Source organism: Sturnus vulgaris, chromosome 9, assembly GCF_052056855.1.
Source record: "Sturnus vulgaris isolate bStuVul1 chromosome 9, bStuVul1.hap1, whole genome shotgun sequence".
Classification (NCBI taxonomy): domain Eukaryota; kingdom Metazoa; phylum Chordata; class Aves; order Passeriformes; family Sturnidae; genus Sturnus; species Sturnus vulgaris.
The window spans coordinates 23,897,726-23,914,688 of record NC_142251.1 but is presented as its reverse complement, the minus strand read 5'-3'; the positions used below and the strand labels follow the sequence as shown (position 1 = coordinate 23,914,688).

Genomic DNA, 16,963 nt, shown 5'->3' with positions numbered 1-16,963 from the left:
GGCCACCAATTCCCAGAGTGATACTGCTGTCACACTGCACTGCAAAACACCAAGACAGCTTCTCAAAAAAAAAAAAAAATTGATACCCTAATGCCCAACTCCACTACTTGGGCTGACAGACTGTCCAAATCCAGCACATGTAATATATATAAAATCCATACTCTTCAACACAGTGCAGGCTTGCTAACTTAGAATTACCCAGATTGACCCAGCTCTTGTATATGACCTTGTATAAAGTAAGTATTACTTATAGTTTTCCTTATCTATCTTACATGCAGTAACTTTCTCATATCAGTTTATTAATCCTCTACAGAACAGCTGCCTCATTACAGTTATCACAAAGCAGAACTGAAAAAAAAAGGCAAAATTATCTATTTTTACTTACTCTGCAAACATCAAATCAAAGTTTGTCTCAACTCACTATGCCATGGTCAAACACCTCAGCCTTTTCTCTGTTCTACATCCACCTTTCAGTTCTACATCCCCCTCCTCTCCATGAAAACATTAAGGTCATGTTTAAGAAATTTGTTTTAATTGGTTTCTAAACGAGAATTATATCCTTTTTCCAAACATACTAATTAATAATTTGGATAGTTTGTTTTGCATCTTATTTGGTTTTTTTGGTTTCATTTTCCAAGGAAGCAATGTAGGAACTACCTCTTGCACTGCTGAGTGGTTTGAGGTACAATGCCAATTCTTCCACACATTTCTTGCCCTCCTCATAATGCTTGGTATCTTCAGCTCCACTGCATAAAGTAATCGGCTGCTGCTCAGGAACCTGAAGAGAGATGACATGTACACCTACTATGAATATGCATAAATAAGTGGTAACCATGCTTATAAACACTTATTACTACAGCACATTTCCTGTTTTGTTCTCCTCCTGTGACTTTTCTATAATACTCAGCATTTTTTCAGCTTATTTACTGAACAAATAGCATAAAAAACCCCAGTGAAAATGAAAACAAAAAGACAGAATTTATGTTTAATAGACTTCTTTTATTTAGTGGCTGATATGAACTACAAGCAGAAGACACTAAAATAGAACACACTGAAACATCTCCAAAGCTGACTGGCCAAAAAACTCAAGGGAAAAAAAAAAAATAGGAGAACCTTGGTCTGCCAGTAAATACCAATTAGTATCTACGGCCTCACAGCTCTAAAATCATCCAGGGATAAGAGATTGCAGCTACTTAAGATTAGTGGAAGAAAGACTTAGCAGCAAATGCAGTAAGATACCCTTGGAACACAGTCTGACTAGACCCAGTTATAAAGCAGCATACCAAGTTCTCCTATGTAATGCATATGAACACATCCTGTGAGTATTTATCTGATGATAGAGGCCAATTGCATTCTTGGGGTTTTGTGGTGGTTTTTTGTCAGCTGCCATTTATTTCTTGTTCCAAACATTCACCAGAAATCAGGATTTTTTCCAAGGGATTTGCACCACCACTCCTCCAAGTTTTAATTTTGTTTCTGCTTTCCTCTTGGTAAACTCTGAAAGTTTTCATCAGATTTGAGGGTGCAGTATAGCACTGTACTAACACTTCTCAACACCATTGTTCAGCAGTCAACCCAATACAGTACAGAGAATTGGAATTCCTCAGTAGACTAAGCACAAGCACTTTTTGTATTTGCTGTCAAAGTGCAAATAGATCTCAGACTTCTATTTCCAAGTCAATCCCCATCCCAGTGGCAACAACAGCATGCTAATCCCACATAGCTGCTTACAGGGACCAACCCAGCCCTTCAATCTTAAAGTAAAAGCCTTTAATGCTTCAGTTAAATACAGATACAAACCTGCTTACCTTCATGTGTAACCCAACCATGGCAAGAGCAGCATTATATGATGGCAGCACCAAATAAAAGCAGAAAATACATATATATATTTACACACGTACGTACACGGTTGCCATCACCAACGTGAACAGCTTTCCTACCAGCTTTAATAGAAAGCAATGCTTCAGCCATGTGATCACACTTCTCCTTAGACAACTGCCTCACAATGCCAAGTTTCTCATTTGACACATAGAGGAAAATAAAAAGTTACTATCTTGCTTTTCCAGCAGGTAACAAAGAAAAGTCTCAAAATGTAAGGTATCAGCTGCAATTAACATAGTATCATCCCAAGACTATCATAAACAAGATAGAGGCTGGGTCAGATCTAGGCTTCCATTCATACTAAAGAGAAAAACCCAAGTTCAATCAAGGTTAGCCTCAATACTCATCACTGACGGAAGTTAACTTGCAATGTTCTGTGGGGTTTTGGTTTAAATTTTGGGCCAGCATTTATTTGGGGTATTTTAGTTTTTTGGGTTTGAAGATTTTTGTGTCTGTAAGCAAGAACATTTTCAGCAAAAGGATATTTTGCAACTCTATGTTAGAATGGTAAGATGTAAACTATCATAACAGCCTGGAGCGGTTTCCTGGGATTTGGGAAACAATTATTAACTCCTGCAATATTTGCCTGCACCTTAACAGAATATTCCACACCTCTTTTTCAAAGGCACTGCCATTTTAGCAGCCTGCCTCTGCCAGGGAAGTTACATAGCAGAACTGGCTTACTGAGCAAATGACACATCTCAGGCACAGGAGCCCAGACACTGCACCCTCTCTGCCTTGTTTACTGCAGTCATATATTTGGCACAATATTTTGTTTCCTACTTACTCCTGCAAGCATTCCATCTAGCACCACTGAAACACCCAAAACACAATGGCAGCGTTGCAACCCCCGGCAGACAAAGGGGGCTCGGAGCAGCCGCGGGACAGGAAGCCACGTTCAGCCCTGGATTTCCACCCTGAATTGAAGAGGGTTTAGCACACATTCAAAGCAGTGCTTTGGAATGCCAGACACAGCACAACTCCACCAGTGAGACACAAGGACTGTCTAGCAACTAACAGAAAGCTTCCCCTTCCCCCACAGAAAAGCTAGCAGAGAAAAACTTCCGAGAGCTAATCAAGCTATTCAAACACTATCTGTATATTGCTCCCATTCCTTCTCTTTCCAAGGGAAGCCTCAATGTAAAAATTTAAGTGCTTTGTACAACTGTACTGCTTGCAAAATGAGCCCAAAAGAGATTAAACTTTTATCTGAAGCTGGAATAAGTGTAGTACTGAAGAGTAAACCAGCATGTTTTTGCTGTGGTTTTCAGGAGTGGTCAGGAGAAGAGAAGTTATTTCTCATGCACACACGCTTCACTCATGCAGTGCACCTCACGATAGAATTTACAAGTAATTTTCCTTTTTCTGGTTTTATTATATGCACTTCCAAGACTTATTTTAATATTTTAGGGCTAGAATGATTGCAAGAATAGCATCTACCAAGAGAAAAATCATAAAGACGTAATTCATAAAAGAGACAGAAAATTTGAATTTTGACTTTGGCTCCATCATGGAATTGCTGAGGGAGAATTGAGAAATAATTCAACTTGAAAGCATTTTCACTTCCCCTTCCCAAAATAACCTTTTAATAGCATGCATGACCCTATGGTCACTGCTGTTTACAATGCCTCTCGAGAGCCTCAGAATAGATGCCCCACAGAGTGAGATCATTATTTTCACCCTCATTCCATATTCCATTCTCTCAGACATCACACCCTTATGACAGTTTCCACTGCAAATATATTCACATATGTAATCAACACCTCCCAAAGGGGATGAGAGCAGGACAGGAAAAATGATCTCAGATGTTTAATTGCTTTAAGTCTGTGATGGTTTTGCATGTTATCTGCTTTGGCAATGACTGGCAGTGGAATGTTACCCATCAGCATGGCTTGTGGCTGTGGGAAGAGACAGGTTATGACAGCATAAGAAAGGGGACCGGAAAAGAATGCTAAAGCATCATCTCATACCAGGCAGTGATTTTGAATTGGTGATTTAAGTGTAATTTGATGAAGAAAGTCAGCTTGAGTTGTCAATAATTACCATTAGGCATCTAATTGCACAGAATTAGAACATGTTAAACAGACCAAACCCCTTTTGGTATGGTTTGAAAACTGTTTCTAGCAATATTTCCCTCCCCTTCCCTGCAAATGATTTGCTTCCTGCCAAAACAAACAAAACCCGAAGGCTATCATCTTTAGTTCCTCAAAAGTTTACATTAAAGACAACTTTTTCACAGATAATTCCTCTTTTGTGGCACTTCATTTCATCAAAAGTTAAAATAAGTTATCAAATGTGCCTCTAATAGCTCTGCACTTGCAATCTTCCCCTTTTGAAAGGGCTGTGAGTTAAGATCACCTAGCCTCTCACCATGTACAATCCTAATGTCTAGAATCGTATTTATCATGTCCAGCAGGAGACTATGCCAAAATTAAAGCACCACAGGCATTTCTGCCACTCTATGTCACCTGTTTGGAATGTGCCTGCTGCTGTTTCATGGGTTAGAAACACATGAGGGAAGAGCTTAGATGACAGATCCATTATTAGGTACTTTTAAAACACTAGCCAGGTGAACGTTTAAAATAGTTACATATAGTGAGTAACATGTGGATGCTTGAATAGCTAAAATTCAAAACCTTTTTCCCACAGAAACAAACTTAAGTGATTCCTTTACCCAGGAAGTCTAAGAAGCAAGGTATGCTATAAATGCCTTGCTGATTCGTGTCCAAGGCCATTGTGTCTCCCTTCCCTCACAGCTCCTGCTTAGGTACTCAGATATATCCAGCTTTCCCAAGAATAATAATTCTCATCTTCCCCTTATGACCTCTTTCCTCATTTTATGTAGCAAAACTTATCCAGATATGGTCTGAACTACCCTAACCAGAGAGGCTGTGGATATCCCATCCCTGCAAGTGTCCAAGGCCAGGCTGGATAGGGCTTGGAGCAACCTGGTCTAGTGGAAGGTGTCCCTGCCCGTGGCAGGGAGTGGAACAGGATGAGCTTTAAGCCCAGGACACTGGGCTGGAATGAGATGGCTCTTAAGGTCAAACCCAACCCAAGCCATTCTGTGATTCTATGACCACTGCCTTCCAGAACAGCCCCTATACAGTGTTGATGTTACAGGGGAGCAGGTAGAAATCTGAATCTGCAACAGTTCATTAACACACCAAGGGTGACTATAACCTGGAAATGGGTTTCATTTCAAAAAGGGTATAGGGAAAATGAGAAGGAGTCTAATTCAAGTAAGAAACCAACTCTTTTCACTGTTAGAGTGACAATATCTATACAGAGAGAGAAGGCTACTATCAGAAATACATTTCTGCTTTCCTGGGTGACTGTGTGATAAATTCAGTGTGCTTTCCCCAGAAGTACAGTCCTGCTTATTTCACTGGCTGTATTTGTGGAAAAGCCAAAGTGACTTGCCCTGGAATCCTGTCACTGCTGCCAGTCACAGCAGAATAGATTTGTTTCTTTAAACTGCCTGGTCTCCTCCTCCATCTCCAGCAAAAAAGCACTTAACAAGTATAAATGTGTGAATTCCTCAGAAGTCACTCCAAAGGGAAAAAAACAAACTGTTCTTCCCACTCAGAAACAAAAGCTTTAGTTGCACTTTACTGTGTTTCCTTCCAAAAGGAAACCTGTTTTTTTTTTTTTTTAATTTAGCATTTACAAATAAAGTATTACAGGTCTCTGTGGACTCAGGTTCAGGTGTACAGAGGTTTGCTGGAGATTAAGGGACACTAATGACACATACATGCTCCTAAAACTAAACCTGGAAGTGGAAAAACAAATGGAATTGGTTTCAGCTGAAGCTGACACTACTCATGCTTTGAAAGCTGGATTGAAGCTCACAGATCATTTTTGCTGAAACAGCAGAAGAGTGCACTCTCTTAGTGGGAGAGTTCAAAAATCATTAGTTTGTCTATAGTACCTTTTTTTTTAATTTGTCCTTAAGAAAGCCTGTTTTTAAAAAAAAAAAAATTAAAAATAGCCTTATTCTATTGGAAAATAGCAATTGTTTCCCTGTCCTTCACTGAAAGTAGCTGTATTTATTTTCTAGTAGTCCAGTGTCTGGTAAACACTGCAACAGCTGCAAGGACGGGAAAGGGAAGAGAAAGGAGAGCGAGTTATACTGAACACTGATTCCATTCACATGTTTATTTGAACTTAGATGGTTCAAACTTCTCTTAAGGGGAAAGTTTGTCAGTAATAAATGCCCAGCTAGGAGCCACGGTTATTGTTACAAGTAACAGAATGCTGGAAGTAACAAACAAGCAGAAATGAGTGGCAAAGAACAGGGGTGGGAATAATGTATCTTTTGGTGGCATTTGCAGCTTTAAGGTCACAATGAAACAAGGTCCTGTGAATCTTATTCACACAAAATTTTCAGACAAAAAAGGAGAACAAAATAATGTTACTAATGCTAAGTCAGAACCTAAAGTTCAGAGTGCTCTCAAGACAAACACTATACTATAAAACCTTTATTCATATCTCACACATATAGATAAGAAAACTCTGGCTGGCTAACTAGTAAAACCAGAAAAAAATTCTCAGTTGCCTATACAGGGCAGGGTGGGTTTCCATCTCACTCCAGAGAATCTTGTTTCTATAAAAATTTAAATTCTGGCAGAGGCCAAGTTGAGGCTATCACACAGCTTCTCATAAAGCTTAACAAATGCACACAAAACAACAAAAAAATGCAAGGGGAAGACATTTATCACGTATGTGGACCTTCAGAGGCAACTGGAAATACTCAAACTGTAGAGAGGAAGAACATATAGGAGAGAATTACAACTTTTTTCAATGACATCACCCATAGATTTCATACTGCTTGGAAGCTCTTCAAAGATGGCAGCATATCACAGGAATGGCAGTGCACAATCTCACTGCTTCCTCCTGCACAGCAGGATGAGTCACAGCACAGCCAGAAACCTCGTTTGATTTTGAGCTTCTGGAATAACCTCTATGCCATACATCATGAAAGAAGAACAACAAATTAGCCATATCACTGTATAAACTAACAAGTGGCAAAAGCACACTTAGACCTGTAAGTCACAGTACCTAATAATAAGCAACATAAGAGCATCTTCTCTTCCCTCCACACCTTTTACAGCTCTTCCACAATTCTTTCCTTTTCCCCAAACTACAGATCTCACTGGAGTTTCTGCTACATTTGATTTCACTCATCCCAGACACTGAAGCAGTACAAAATAAAACAGTAACCTCTTTATGGTAACTGCATCCCATCTACCTTTTTATTCTTCACCTACAAGTTAGACACGATTATCCCTCCTCTCCTAAGACCACAATCCTGTCCAAGAGCTTTAGAAGGTGTGGGTCACAGGGAGCTACCTGGGACCTAGCATTGATAAGCTTTTGCCAGTTGGCCTGCTGCAACTCAGCAAGGTGATCCTGCTTTCCACACACATCCCTGCCCTTTCTTGGGGCTGCTGTCAGTACCAGTGCCACTCATCCCCATCATATCACCACTTCAACTGACCTCACCAGTACCTATTCAAGCAAAAAAGGGAGTCTCAAGCAGGCTTCCCCCCACCTCAATATGGATGTAGAGTAACATCTCATCTCAGGGAGTTTTATTTTCATTGCATAGTTTCAAATAAGGCTGTATAAAGGCTGCTAACAAAGAAATGTGTCCCACATCCTTTACACTCCCCTCCTGCTTTTGGGACAACTAATCACAGGTCTCACAGGGTGAATACAGAAAAGCACATCATCTACCACAGAAAAAAGTCTTCCCATAAAATAAGCTCCTGATCCAGCTTGTCCTTTTGGCAAGCATGGCTAGGTAAGAGTAAAGGAAGAAGGAAGGAAACACAACAAACGCTTTCTGGTGACAGCCCACGGAATTAGATGTCATGGTCAGCAGCAGAATAAAGATTTAAACTATTGTTCCAGGCACCTTTATTATTTCTTGTAGACATCTACAGAAAGATAGATGCCTTCTCTTCACATCATTAAGACAATATCATATTCTTTATTATACCTGACTTGTCCTCCTAAATGAAGGAAAATACCAAAACAGATTAAAAAAAAAAAGCACGGATACCTGAGCACCCACAAGCTGCAGCAAGGCTGAATTCACAGGAAGGAGTTCGATGTCTGTGTTGATAGTGGTCTGGTCAAAGGGACATGCCTTACGGTGGAGCTTGTTGAGGCACATCTTGCAGACAGTGTGGCCACAGCCCAAGCTGATGGGCTTGCGGATCGTTTCGTCGAAAGTCTGTGTGCAAATCGGGCAGGAGAGAAAATCCGTCCATTGTGGAGCTTGTACAGGCATTGCTTCAGGAGTTAATTGACGAGACAAAAATCTAAAGTACAGATTCCACTGGAATCAAAATTTTGCAAAAAAGTCTGTTTGGTTTTAAATATCTTCTGTAAGTACAGACAGTCTGCACATAGTGTGAAACATAACCTAGAAGAAAACAGAAACACAATGTTAGCATTCTGTACTAGAACAGGCACGTGAGCTCCTTTGTGCTAGGGAAGTGCCACTTATCGAGGTGTAGCTGAACTAGGAGTGCTGACATTAAATGCAGGACTGAGTCACGACTTGCTTTAATTCCAGCTAGTCTCTGGCTCTGGAAAAGCCAGTGTAAACCATTTCTGCTGCTGTACAGATCAAAATAAATCAAGGAAGATAACCATCACATTGAAGTTATAAAACTAATTAGCTTTTAGTTTTTTGTTCTCTCTTTATAAATGAGCAAATTGACATCAATAAAGTGTTAATAAAGAAGACAATTCCACTAATCCACTTTTGTACACTATCTACTGTACAAAATAATTCAATATTTAAATCATTTTGCTTAGACAAGGCTTCATCCAAAGCCTCTATCAAAAGCAAACGTTTCTTCAGAGTCCCGTGGGCTCCGGGTTGGCACACAATGACACCAAAACGTGCGAGCTGCCCAAGGCTCAAGGTGGACAGGAGAAATGGCTCAGGGTCAGTCAGACACTGCAATACAGCTCCCACACGGCACCAGTGATACCATGTGCTGCTACTACACACCTGCACACAGCCTGGGATGGACTGAGCTGTATGGTAACACATGGACCCATCCACACGTATCTCAGTTACCATGGCAATCTGCATGCACTCCTGCTGGAATTCAGCACTTGCCCTCTGTCTGCCATTCAAGCATCTCCATCCTTCAAAACACGAACCCCTTCTAGTAGTCATTTATGACTGGATGACTGACAATTGTTCCTGAACTGTTCCTTTTGTAACCTCAATTTATATCATTCACTCCCTGCTTAGACATTATATTGGTAGAGAAAGCAACATCTTTACTCTATTGAGAACCACCCTGAAACTACAATAGAAGAAAAGCTTGGAGGTCTTTATTACTTGACACTCTCAAATCAAAATATTAAGAAGATCAGATGTTACTCATAAGGGAATGGAAGATATCCCTTTAGGGACAGGAAAAAAGCAGAACTCATATGAGGAGAAATGTAGAAGAAAAGATGGATCACATGACATGCAAAAATCATCAGCAAAAAGAAAATTGGTAATAAAATAATTTCTGATGTCTGGCTTACTTTCACCAGTGGAATCTGGGAAGAAAAAAAGTGCAAGTCACTGATTCATAACCAATTTTTCTAAATCAAGCAGCAAAATGACAATAAAAACCCCACCCAAACCACCCATATATACTAGTTTCTCTTTCCCACACACCACTGGCTTCAGTTTCAAACCAAGGACTGCACACTTGCTTGCTAGTATCTGTTCTGACAGGAAGTTCTTTCACAAGCAAAATAGCGACTTTTTATCAAATGTTAAGCTCAAAAAACGTTTACAATTAAAATCTAAATTCTAAAGGCAAAGAGAGAAACTTTATATCAGGAATGCAATTCAGAGTCAAAGCATTTTAAAACAGAAAAGAAAATCTAATATAAATAAAGACTAAAATAAAGACTCTGAAAAGTCTCTGCTACTTTTTTCAGGGAAAAAAAGGCTTCTTTTTCTCAGAATTTAGTGCAATGTTTTTCACAGTTAACATTATTTTGCCAAGGTAAACAATAAGTGTTACTAGTTAAGCTTTTAGCTGAGTTTCATCAAACACCTAACCTTAGCTCTAACACTTAGGAAAAGTAGTTGTACTGTGATGGTCCCTCTGAGTCACTTCCTACTCAGGATGCTTCAGGACTCTAGAGAAAAAACAATTATTTCTCTCTTCAGAAGACAATATACAATGCCACACAGCCTCTGGTTCCCAGCCAATAAGGAGTCAATAAAAAATCAGAATTCCCCAGGCAGGGTGGCACAAAGAAGAGGCACTACATGTGGTTAACCCTACCACCACCATTGCACAATGACAGGATGTCAAGGTCGTTCAGGGCTCCCCCTTCCAAAATGCCTATTTAGTGGCGAATCAGTTCATTTTTTCCATCTTGTCTGCATAGAGTCAAATCATTCCCACTACTAATGTATCACCACAACCCAAATTAAATCTTCTATACTTTCAGGTTACTTCACTGAGAGATGCTATCCTAAAACATGCAGCAAATTTATTTCCAAGACTTCCCTGGCTACCTGTCCTCTTATATACACTGAGCAAACTTTGGTAACAAGCATTCAAGATAGAATTATTCTTTGTAAACCAAATCTGCAGAAACTCCACAGAAATCCTTCTGCAAAGAGCAGTACACAGCTCGGTAAATCTACTGTATGTATGGCTGTGCTATGAAATATCCTTTGGGGATCAAAACTTCAGAACTGAATCATAGCTCTTCCTTTTGACCACACTGCCATTAGAATATCTAGCAAGAATTCCTCAGGCTCCTGTGCAATCCAAAAACAAACTGAACAGTCAATTTAAAACAAATTATTAGCCAAGCATTCAGGAAAAGAAGTTTTTCATTAACTGAGGAGACTTAAAACAGAAGCTAACATGAAGCTGTACCATCAAGTCTAGAAAGCAGCTGTGAACATGGAGATGCCACTATCCCAAGCTGTGAACTGGAAGAGAAGAGTTTAATTTCAACTTTAACGTTAGTTAATTAAAAAACTCCAGTAAACAGAGCCATGTTGTTGCTACCTGTACCTGTGGCATAATGAAATAGGTCATATTTATTTACAAACTCAACAGTTGAAAGAGAAGTTTGGGGAGTCTGGAGATGGAAGGACTAATTAGTGGCATCCATGATCCCATGTCAAGATAGGTTTCAAAAGGCTGGGGAACAAGGGAAGCAAAGCTTATAAATAAGCACAGCCCTCAGAGACTCTACAGTGTCCGAGATTGTGTCCTGGTGCCTGAATGCCACAAGAAGGCCACTGACAATAGAACACAGAGCTGTGAGAAACCTCAGAAAGTCATCTATTTCAGCACAGTCTAGCTGCTGCAACAGATGGCTAACTGGTGTGATGCAGCCACCTGCTCCCCACAGAAGAGAACAGCTGTTGGAACAATAACCCTGTGCTACTATTGAATCTTCACAGCAGATCAGCACAAAACTGGAAATTCCTCTGATCCCACACAAGATGGGAATGGCATCACAGGGACTGAGGATTCACAAGCCACATGCACCAAACCAAGTACTGCTGCTGGTGCCATAGCTTTCCACATACATGGTCCTGTTTTCCCGCCAGATCTTCAAACTTCCAACAAGGGAGCAGAGCCCTGTGATGGGATACAATGTAAATCTCTTAAAGCACAAAGCTTACAGAGGTAGAGACGTGAAGCTGCAGAAGATACCTATGTCTTGTATCAAGGTTTGTGACTCACTATGACCTTGGAAATAACTGAGGGAAAAAACCAAAAAACAACAGTCTCTGACTTCAACGAGCTACTTTAAACAGGAGACATTACAAACAGTAATAAAACAGTGGAAATAAGACAGTTTTATTATCACTGTCTGCTACTGGAACCATCCCCACGACTGCAAGAGAACACTTTTTGAACATGTACAGTAGGAAAAGTATATTCCCTTTTATAGTACAAGGCTTTTTTTTAAAAAAAATGTTTCTCTTCAGCATTATACCAAAGTAAGCAAAACATAAAGAATGCAAAAATTTATAAAAGACGTAACTACTTAAATAGCCCTCCTCCCCATAATATTACATTTTAACCCACCCTCAACTCACTAAGTATTTCACTCAATAGTTTCTGCCACTGTAAAATGTATATCCATACACACTGCTTTGTGCATGATTGAAGAAAATAGATATATCAAAACCCAAGAAAGCAAAAAACTAAAAAGACACATCCACAGTACATAAACTGGAAGACAAAAAGGTGTAATTAAGAATGAAGATACCCTAAGACACAAACCTTGAATCCTACACTGAAACTAGAGACAGAGTGATTTTGTTATTTCTGAGTTTAAATACCTGTTTGCAAGTCTCATCCTCCTGTTTAGCCTTGCATAAGCTGTTTTACCCACATCTAGAACTACCTGGAAAAATTTCTCCTCTCTTCTGGTCTCCCAGCCCCAAAAAATCCTTGAAATTCCATCCTTCAACCCAGACTGGAAATGTCACGCTGTAATCAGATCAGTGACCTGTCTCCTCTGGGACCCTGCCAGTGCTTCAGTTTATGATTATTCCATAAACCACTGGAACAGCCACTCAATCCTTGCTCTGCTGGACTACAATGCAGAGGCTGACGTAGCCTTGTGTCCAAGCTGTGCTATGTGTGTGGCAACCAGAGTCTTCCACATGTCCTTTGCAGATACAACTCCTGACAAAAAGATGTTTGTAAAATGCAGAACAGTCTGTACCAACATCCACTGGCATCCAGTTTAACACAGAATGACACGCAGGAAAATTCCTCTGCTTTCAGTTTCAATTAAGTGCATTCTCTGAGGGAATCCTTCGGTGCAGGCTCCAAGCACACCCCAAATTGTCTCACAAACACCTTATTTGGACCCAGCATGCTCTCACATGGACACATCACATGCTGTTTCATCACTACTGAGTTGGCACTGCTCTCTCCCAGCAGCAGTCCATACTAAGTTATGTCACAGTTTAGGCAGATGACTCAGCATACCTAAGAGGCACCCTTGGCTCAGCTCCTGCCAATTCAGTAGATACAGCTCTCAAGAGTATTACTCACTCCTGAGTTTTATGTATTCCCATAGCATTTCAGTACCCAAACAGTATCATCACCCTCTTAACCAAAATTTGGTTAAGCTGAAGCCATTTCATTTTTGCTGAGTCCTACTCCTAGCTAAATCAAACGGAGCTTCCCATTGCAGTTACCAGGGAACACAAGTAAAGCCTATTTAATGCTAAGCTTAAAGTTACAGCAGTTCCTCAGAGCCAAAACAAACTCAGGCTTGCCAACTGAACTGCTCACGCAGATACAACTCTTGAGTAATCATTATTTATTCTAATAAAGAAAACACAATTTCACTAATTCTTTTAAAGACTCTTACTCCTTGATAATAACTTACACTATTCCGAGTAGAAGTTACTTTTTCAGAGAAAAAGTAACCAGGAACACTTCTCTCTTCTGTGAGACTGGTTCTGTGGTAGATTAACTACTTCAAAACCTCTCTGACATTTTGAGATTAAAAATAAATCAACAACCTAAATTAAATTAACAGAAAACAGTAAAGCAATTCCTAACTCATAAGGATCACCAGATATCCACAGTACAATTCTAGCCAGCAGCTGAACCTCCTCCATTCTTGTCTAGTGCCAAACAGACAAATTTTTGCTGGTGCTTCATAGAACTTTTCTGTTTTCTACTCCAGTGTGCTCACTGTAATAAACAGTATTTCTGAGGGCACTTAAGTAGCTTTCTTCTTTTCCCTGAACAAATACTTTAAAAAGTCCTAAATTTCATTTTAGGGAAAAACTGACTTGACAACCTATGGGAAGCCCTAACCACTAAAAAGTAATGTGTTTTTTTACAGGCACCCGGTACTGCCAACTTCATGGTTCACAGAAAAGGGTAAATCACTCTAGCAATGTTTTCCATATCCAGTTCCACAGAAAAACCTCTGAAAATTTCTAAAGTGAGAGGGAAAGGCCATACCTGATCAGAGAAGAGTAGGTAGAAGAAAAAAGTTTCTTACCTCTGCCTGGTAAGCTCCATGAACAACACATACCATAAGCCCAGAAGACTATGTCTGACAGATTCAGGGTTTTTTTTCCCCTTCCTGTTTGCTCTCTCAAACTTCTCAGTACACTCTCCGCTGGCAGCAAGTGCCCGACTTCCCCATTCCTGCTCCACGCATGCGTGTTGCCAGCACACGCCCAACACCACTGAACACTGCCCACAGCACAGAGCCCCAGCAAAGAAATCCCCTCCCAACACCAAAACCTGCAAGTCTGTACGCAATGCATATTCCCACCCTTCCTTCAAAGCTTCAGCTGGCTTCAGTAGCTGTATAATAAACCACTTAAAAAAAGAAGCAAAGATAAAATCATGAACATCATCAAAACTATGTCCCTAAGTAAGTGAAACTCAGTTAAATCAGATTCAAGATCTATTTTCTTTTCTCCTCAGTAATTTTTGACTGTGAAAACAAAGGGAGAAATTTTTGTAATTTCAGCCAAAAGTCTCTTGGTAGAGTCAGTGAAGTACCTTAGGAAAATGGGGCCAGTTAAGGGTAAGATGTTATTCTTTATTTGAAGCTCCCTGCCTAGTAATAACACAAGAAAAACAAGAAAACCAAACAATCAACATCACAACTCCACCAGAGTACCTCCCCAACAGACGCTCTGAAAGCAATTTACAATGATTTAAGCTTCCCAACATCCTGTGAGGCAAGACCTCATGTCTTCCTACAGAAAACTGTTGAATTAAGTTATTTATATGGTGTTTGACAGGAAAAACATGGAATGAAACCTGATACATCATTTTTGAAATGTGATATATCATTTTCTTGACCCCTATTCTCACCCAACCACCATTAGAGTCACGAACATTAAAAGACAACACATGTACACAAAATTTAAGTGTTCTTGCTCATGCCCTCCAAAATATAAAACCTGCATGTGAATAAAATCATAAATTTTCAAGGAAGATAAACATATATCTTCCAGCTTCATACTTTCTGGTTGATATTATACATCCCTTACAGCTTACTTAAAAGAGGAAGTGACAATTCTTAAATAGCAAATGGTTTTATGATCTGCCACCAAGAAAATTCTTTCTACCAACAGATGATAAAGTCTAGGGAGTTAATAGCAGCCAACAGCTCTACAACATTCCTTTCACTTCAAATTACGAGTTCTTGCATTTGTCAATGAAAACTGTAACAGTAACATAATGATTAAACTAGTACTTTAAAAGTCAAGGAAAAACCAAACAGATTAAAAGAAAGGCAGAAGGCACTTTAAAAATCCACAGCAGTTTTCAGGACAGGGGCTTGGGTCCAACTGGTCCAACCCTCAAGAGCTCTCAACCCTGCTGTCACAAGGAGGCAAGCTAATAATTTGCTTTTCCCAGAGAAGACATGTTTGAAAACAGCCATGGCAAATAAAGAGGACAAGCTGGTAGAAGTCTTCAGATTCAAGGGTACAGACAGATATTACCTCTCAGTGTCAGCTAGGGAAGTCACTACTCTTTCTTTCTCATTCCTTCCTAAAATACTCCAACTGGACTGGTGACATAGTTGTCCCAGCTGAGTTTTAAACATAGATCTTTATTAATAAATATAGGTAGGCAGAAATGTGGGTGGACAGCAATTACACAACCAATACCTCATTTCAACTAAAACAAGGCAACAAATCAGCCACCCAGCTCATCTAGAATAACTCCAAGTAGTAGACTTTATGAGGAAAAAGCAATTGAAGTGAGTATTGCTCTGGAGTAGTGTTCACCAAGACCAGTATAGTTCTTTTCAATGCAAGAATAATCTACAGCTACCTGAAAACTGCTACTACAGGCATCTGGCAGATGAAAATGAAAAGTAAGTTATGGAGAGAGGAAGATCTTGATGTCGCTGCAACACCTTTATCCTTCCTTAGTCATGAATCATTAAGAAGACCCAGCACAATTCAATGAAAAAGAAAGCATTAAGAAAAACAATCTAACAAAAAGATATAATATACTGCCTGCCACCCACTCTTCAGAAATAGCTTTTCTCCCCACTTAATTCAGCAGCTCTAGTTCTGCTTTGATGTCAGTGACACTACAGCTACAATAACATTACAACTGCAATGTCAAACAGTGAGATAGAAGGGCAGACTTACAGACTGGCTGGAGATACTGGTCAAAAACAGTTCAAAAAAGCCCTCTAACCTAGAATAACACAACATTTAATAATTATCCCGCACCCCTTCCTCCCCAGGAGGGGATTCCTATTATGTAAGAATACTCTCTCCAAAAAGAAAAAATAATCCAGCATTTTTTCTTTTTTTGTGTAGTGTACTGTGAAAATATTACTAAAAATTTTTATTTGATAAACTTACAAGGTAAGAATCAAGCAATAGTCTGAACTTTCTACCCATCTCCTTCCCCTTAGGTCCATGTCCTGGCATTACACTTGTCACTCTCCTAATTTATTTATTTTCAAACTGACTGTCAGACTTAAAAAAAATCAAATCACATATGTCAAAAATTCCAGGTGCAATAGTAATAAAATGCTGAAATATACTGTAAGAGCAGTGTTAAGTGAATAGAAATGCTATTGCCCAGCACAGGCTTCTGTTTCATTGTTAATGAAAGTGTAAAATGGAAATGTAAAATCCCATTTTACAAAGAACTCCATAGTTATTCAGAAAACATTTTCAGAGTTCACCTGAAAACTTGAGTCTCAGGACTTCTTTATAGTATTTTCTTCTCACTTCTCTTTTCTCTGATTGGGAGGTGGCTTTTCTTGTAACTTAGTAGATGTCGCCCTAATTTTAAAAATAGATGTCAAATAGCTTCATGTTAATATACAATAAATATATAAAAAATGTATAATAAATGCTGTTTACGTAACAGTACTCTCTAATAAAATTTTAGTTATTCTATTTACCTTCAAAGCAATTTATTTTAGAAGACTGCATTTAAACATCAAAAAAATCTTTTCATAAAAGCCAAAAGTCAAGAGCAGTGAAAACTAATGAATTTTTTAACAAAACTACCAGTGTAGTTGCTTGCCTGCCTGTTGAATATAC

At 39.3% G+C, this 16,963-nt stretch overlaps 1 protein-coding gene across 12 annotated transcripts in view; it reads right to left on the bottom strand.

Moving 5' to 3' along the window:
- The window catches only part of RC3H1 (ring finger and CCCH-type domains 1), a 61,293-nt gene that overhangs the window by 29,289 nt on the left and 15,041 nt on the right, over nt 1-16,963 (bottom strand). For 10 of the 12 annotated variants that reach the window (XM_014886705.2, XM_088170145.1, XM_088170150.1 and 7 more), the window contains exons 1-3: nt 13,927-14,082; nt 7,949-8,314; nt 658-778 (exon numbers count right to left, since the gene is read on the bottom strand). In XM_014886705.2, the coding sequence (XP_014742191.1) occupies nt 658-778; nt 7,949-8,179 (352 nt within the window). In that variant the 5' untranslated portion in view covers nt 8,180-8,314; nt 13,927-14,082. Of the gene's footprint in view, nt 1-657; nt 779-7,948; nt 8,315-13,926; nt 14,083-16,963 lie in introns of those variants that run through there. The other 2 variants (XM_088170152.1, XM_014886704.2) reach the window with 2 other exon arrangements.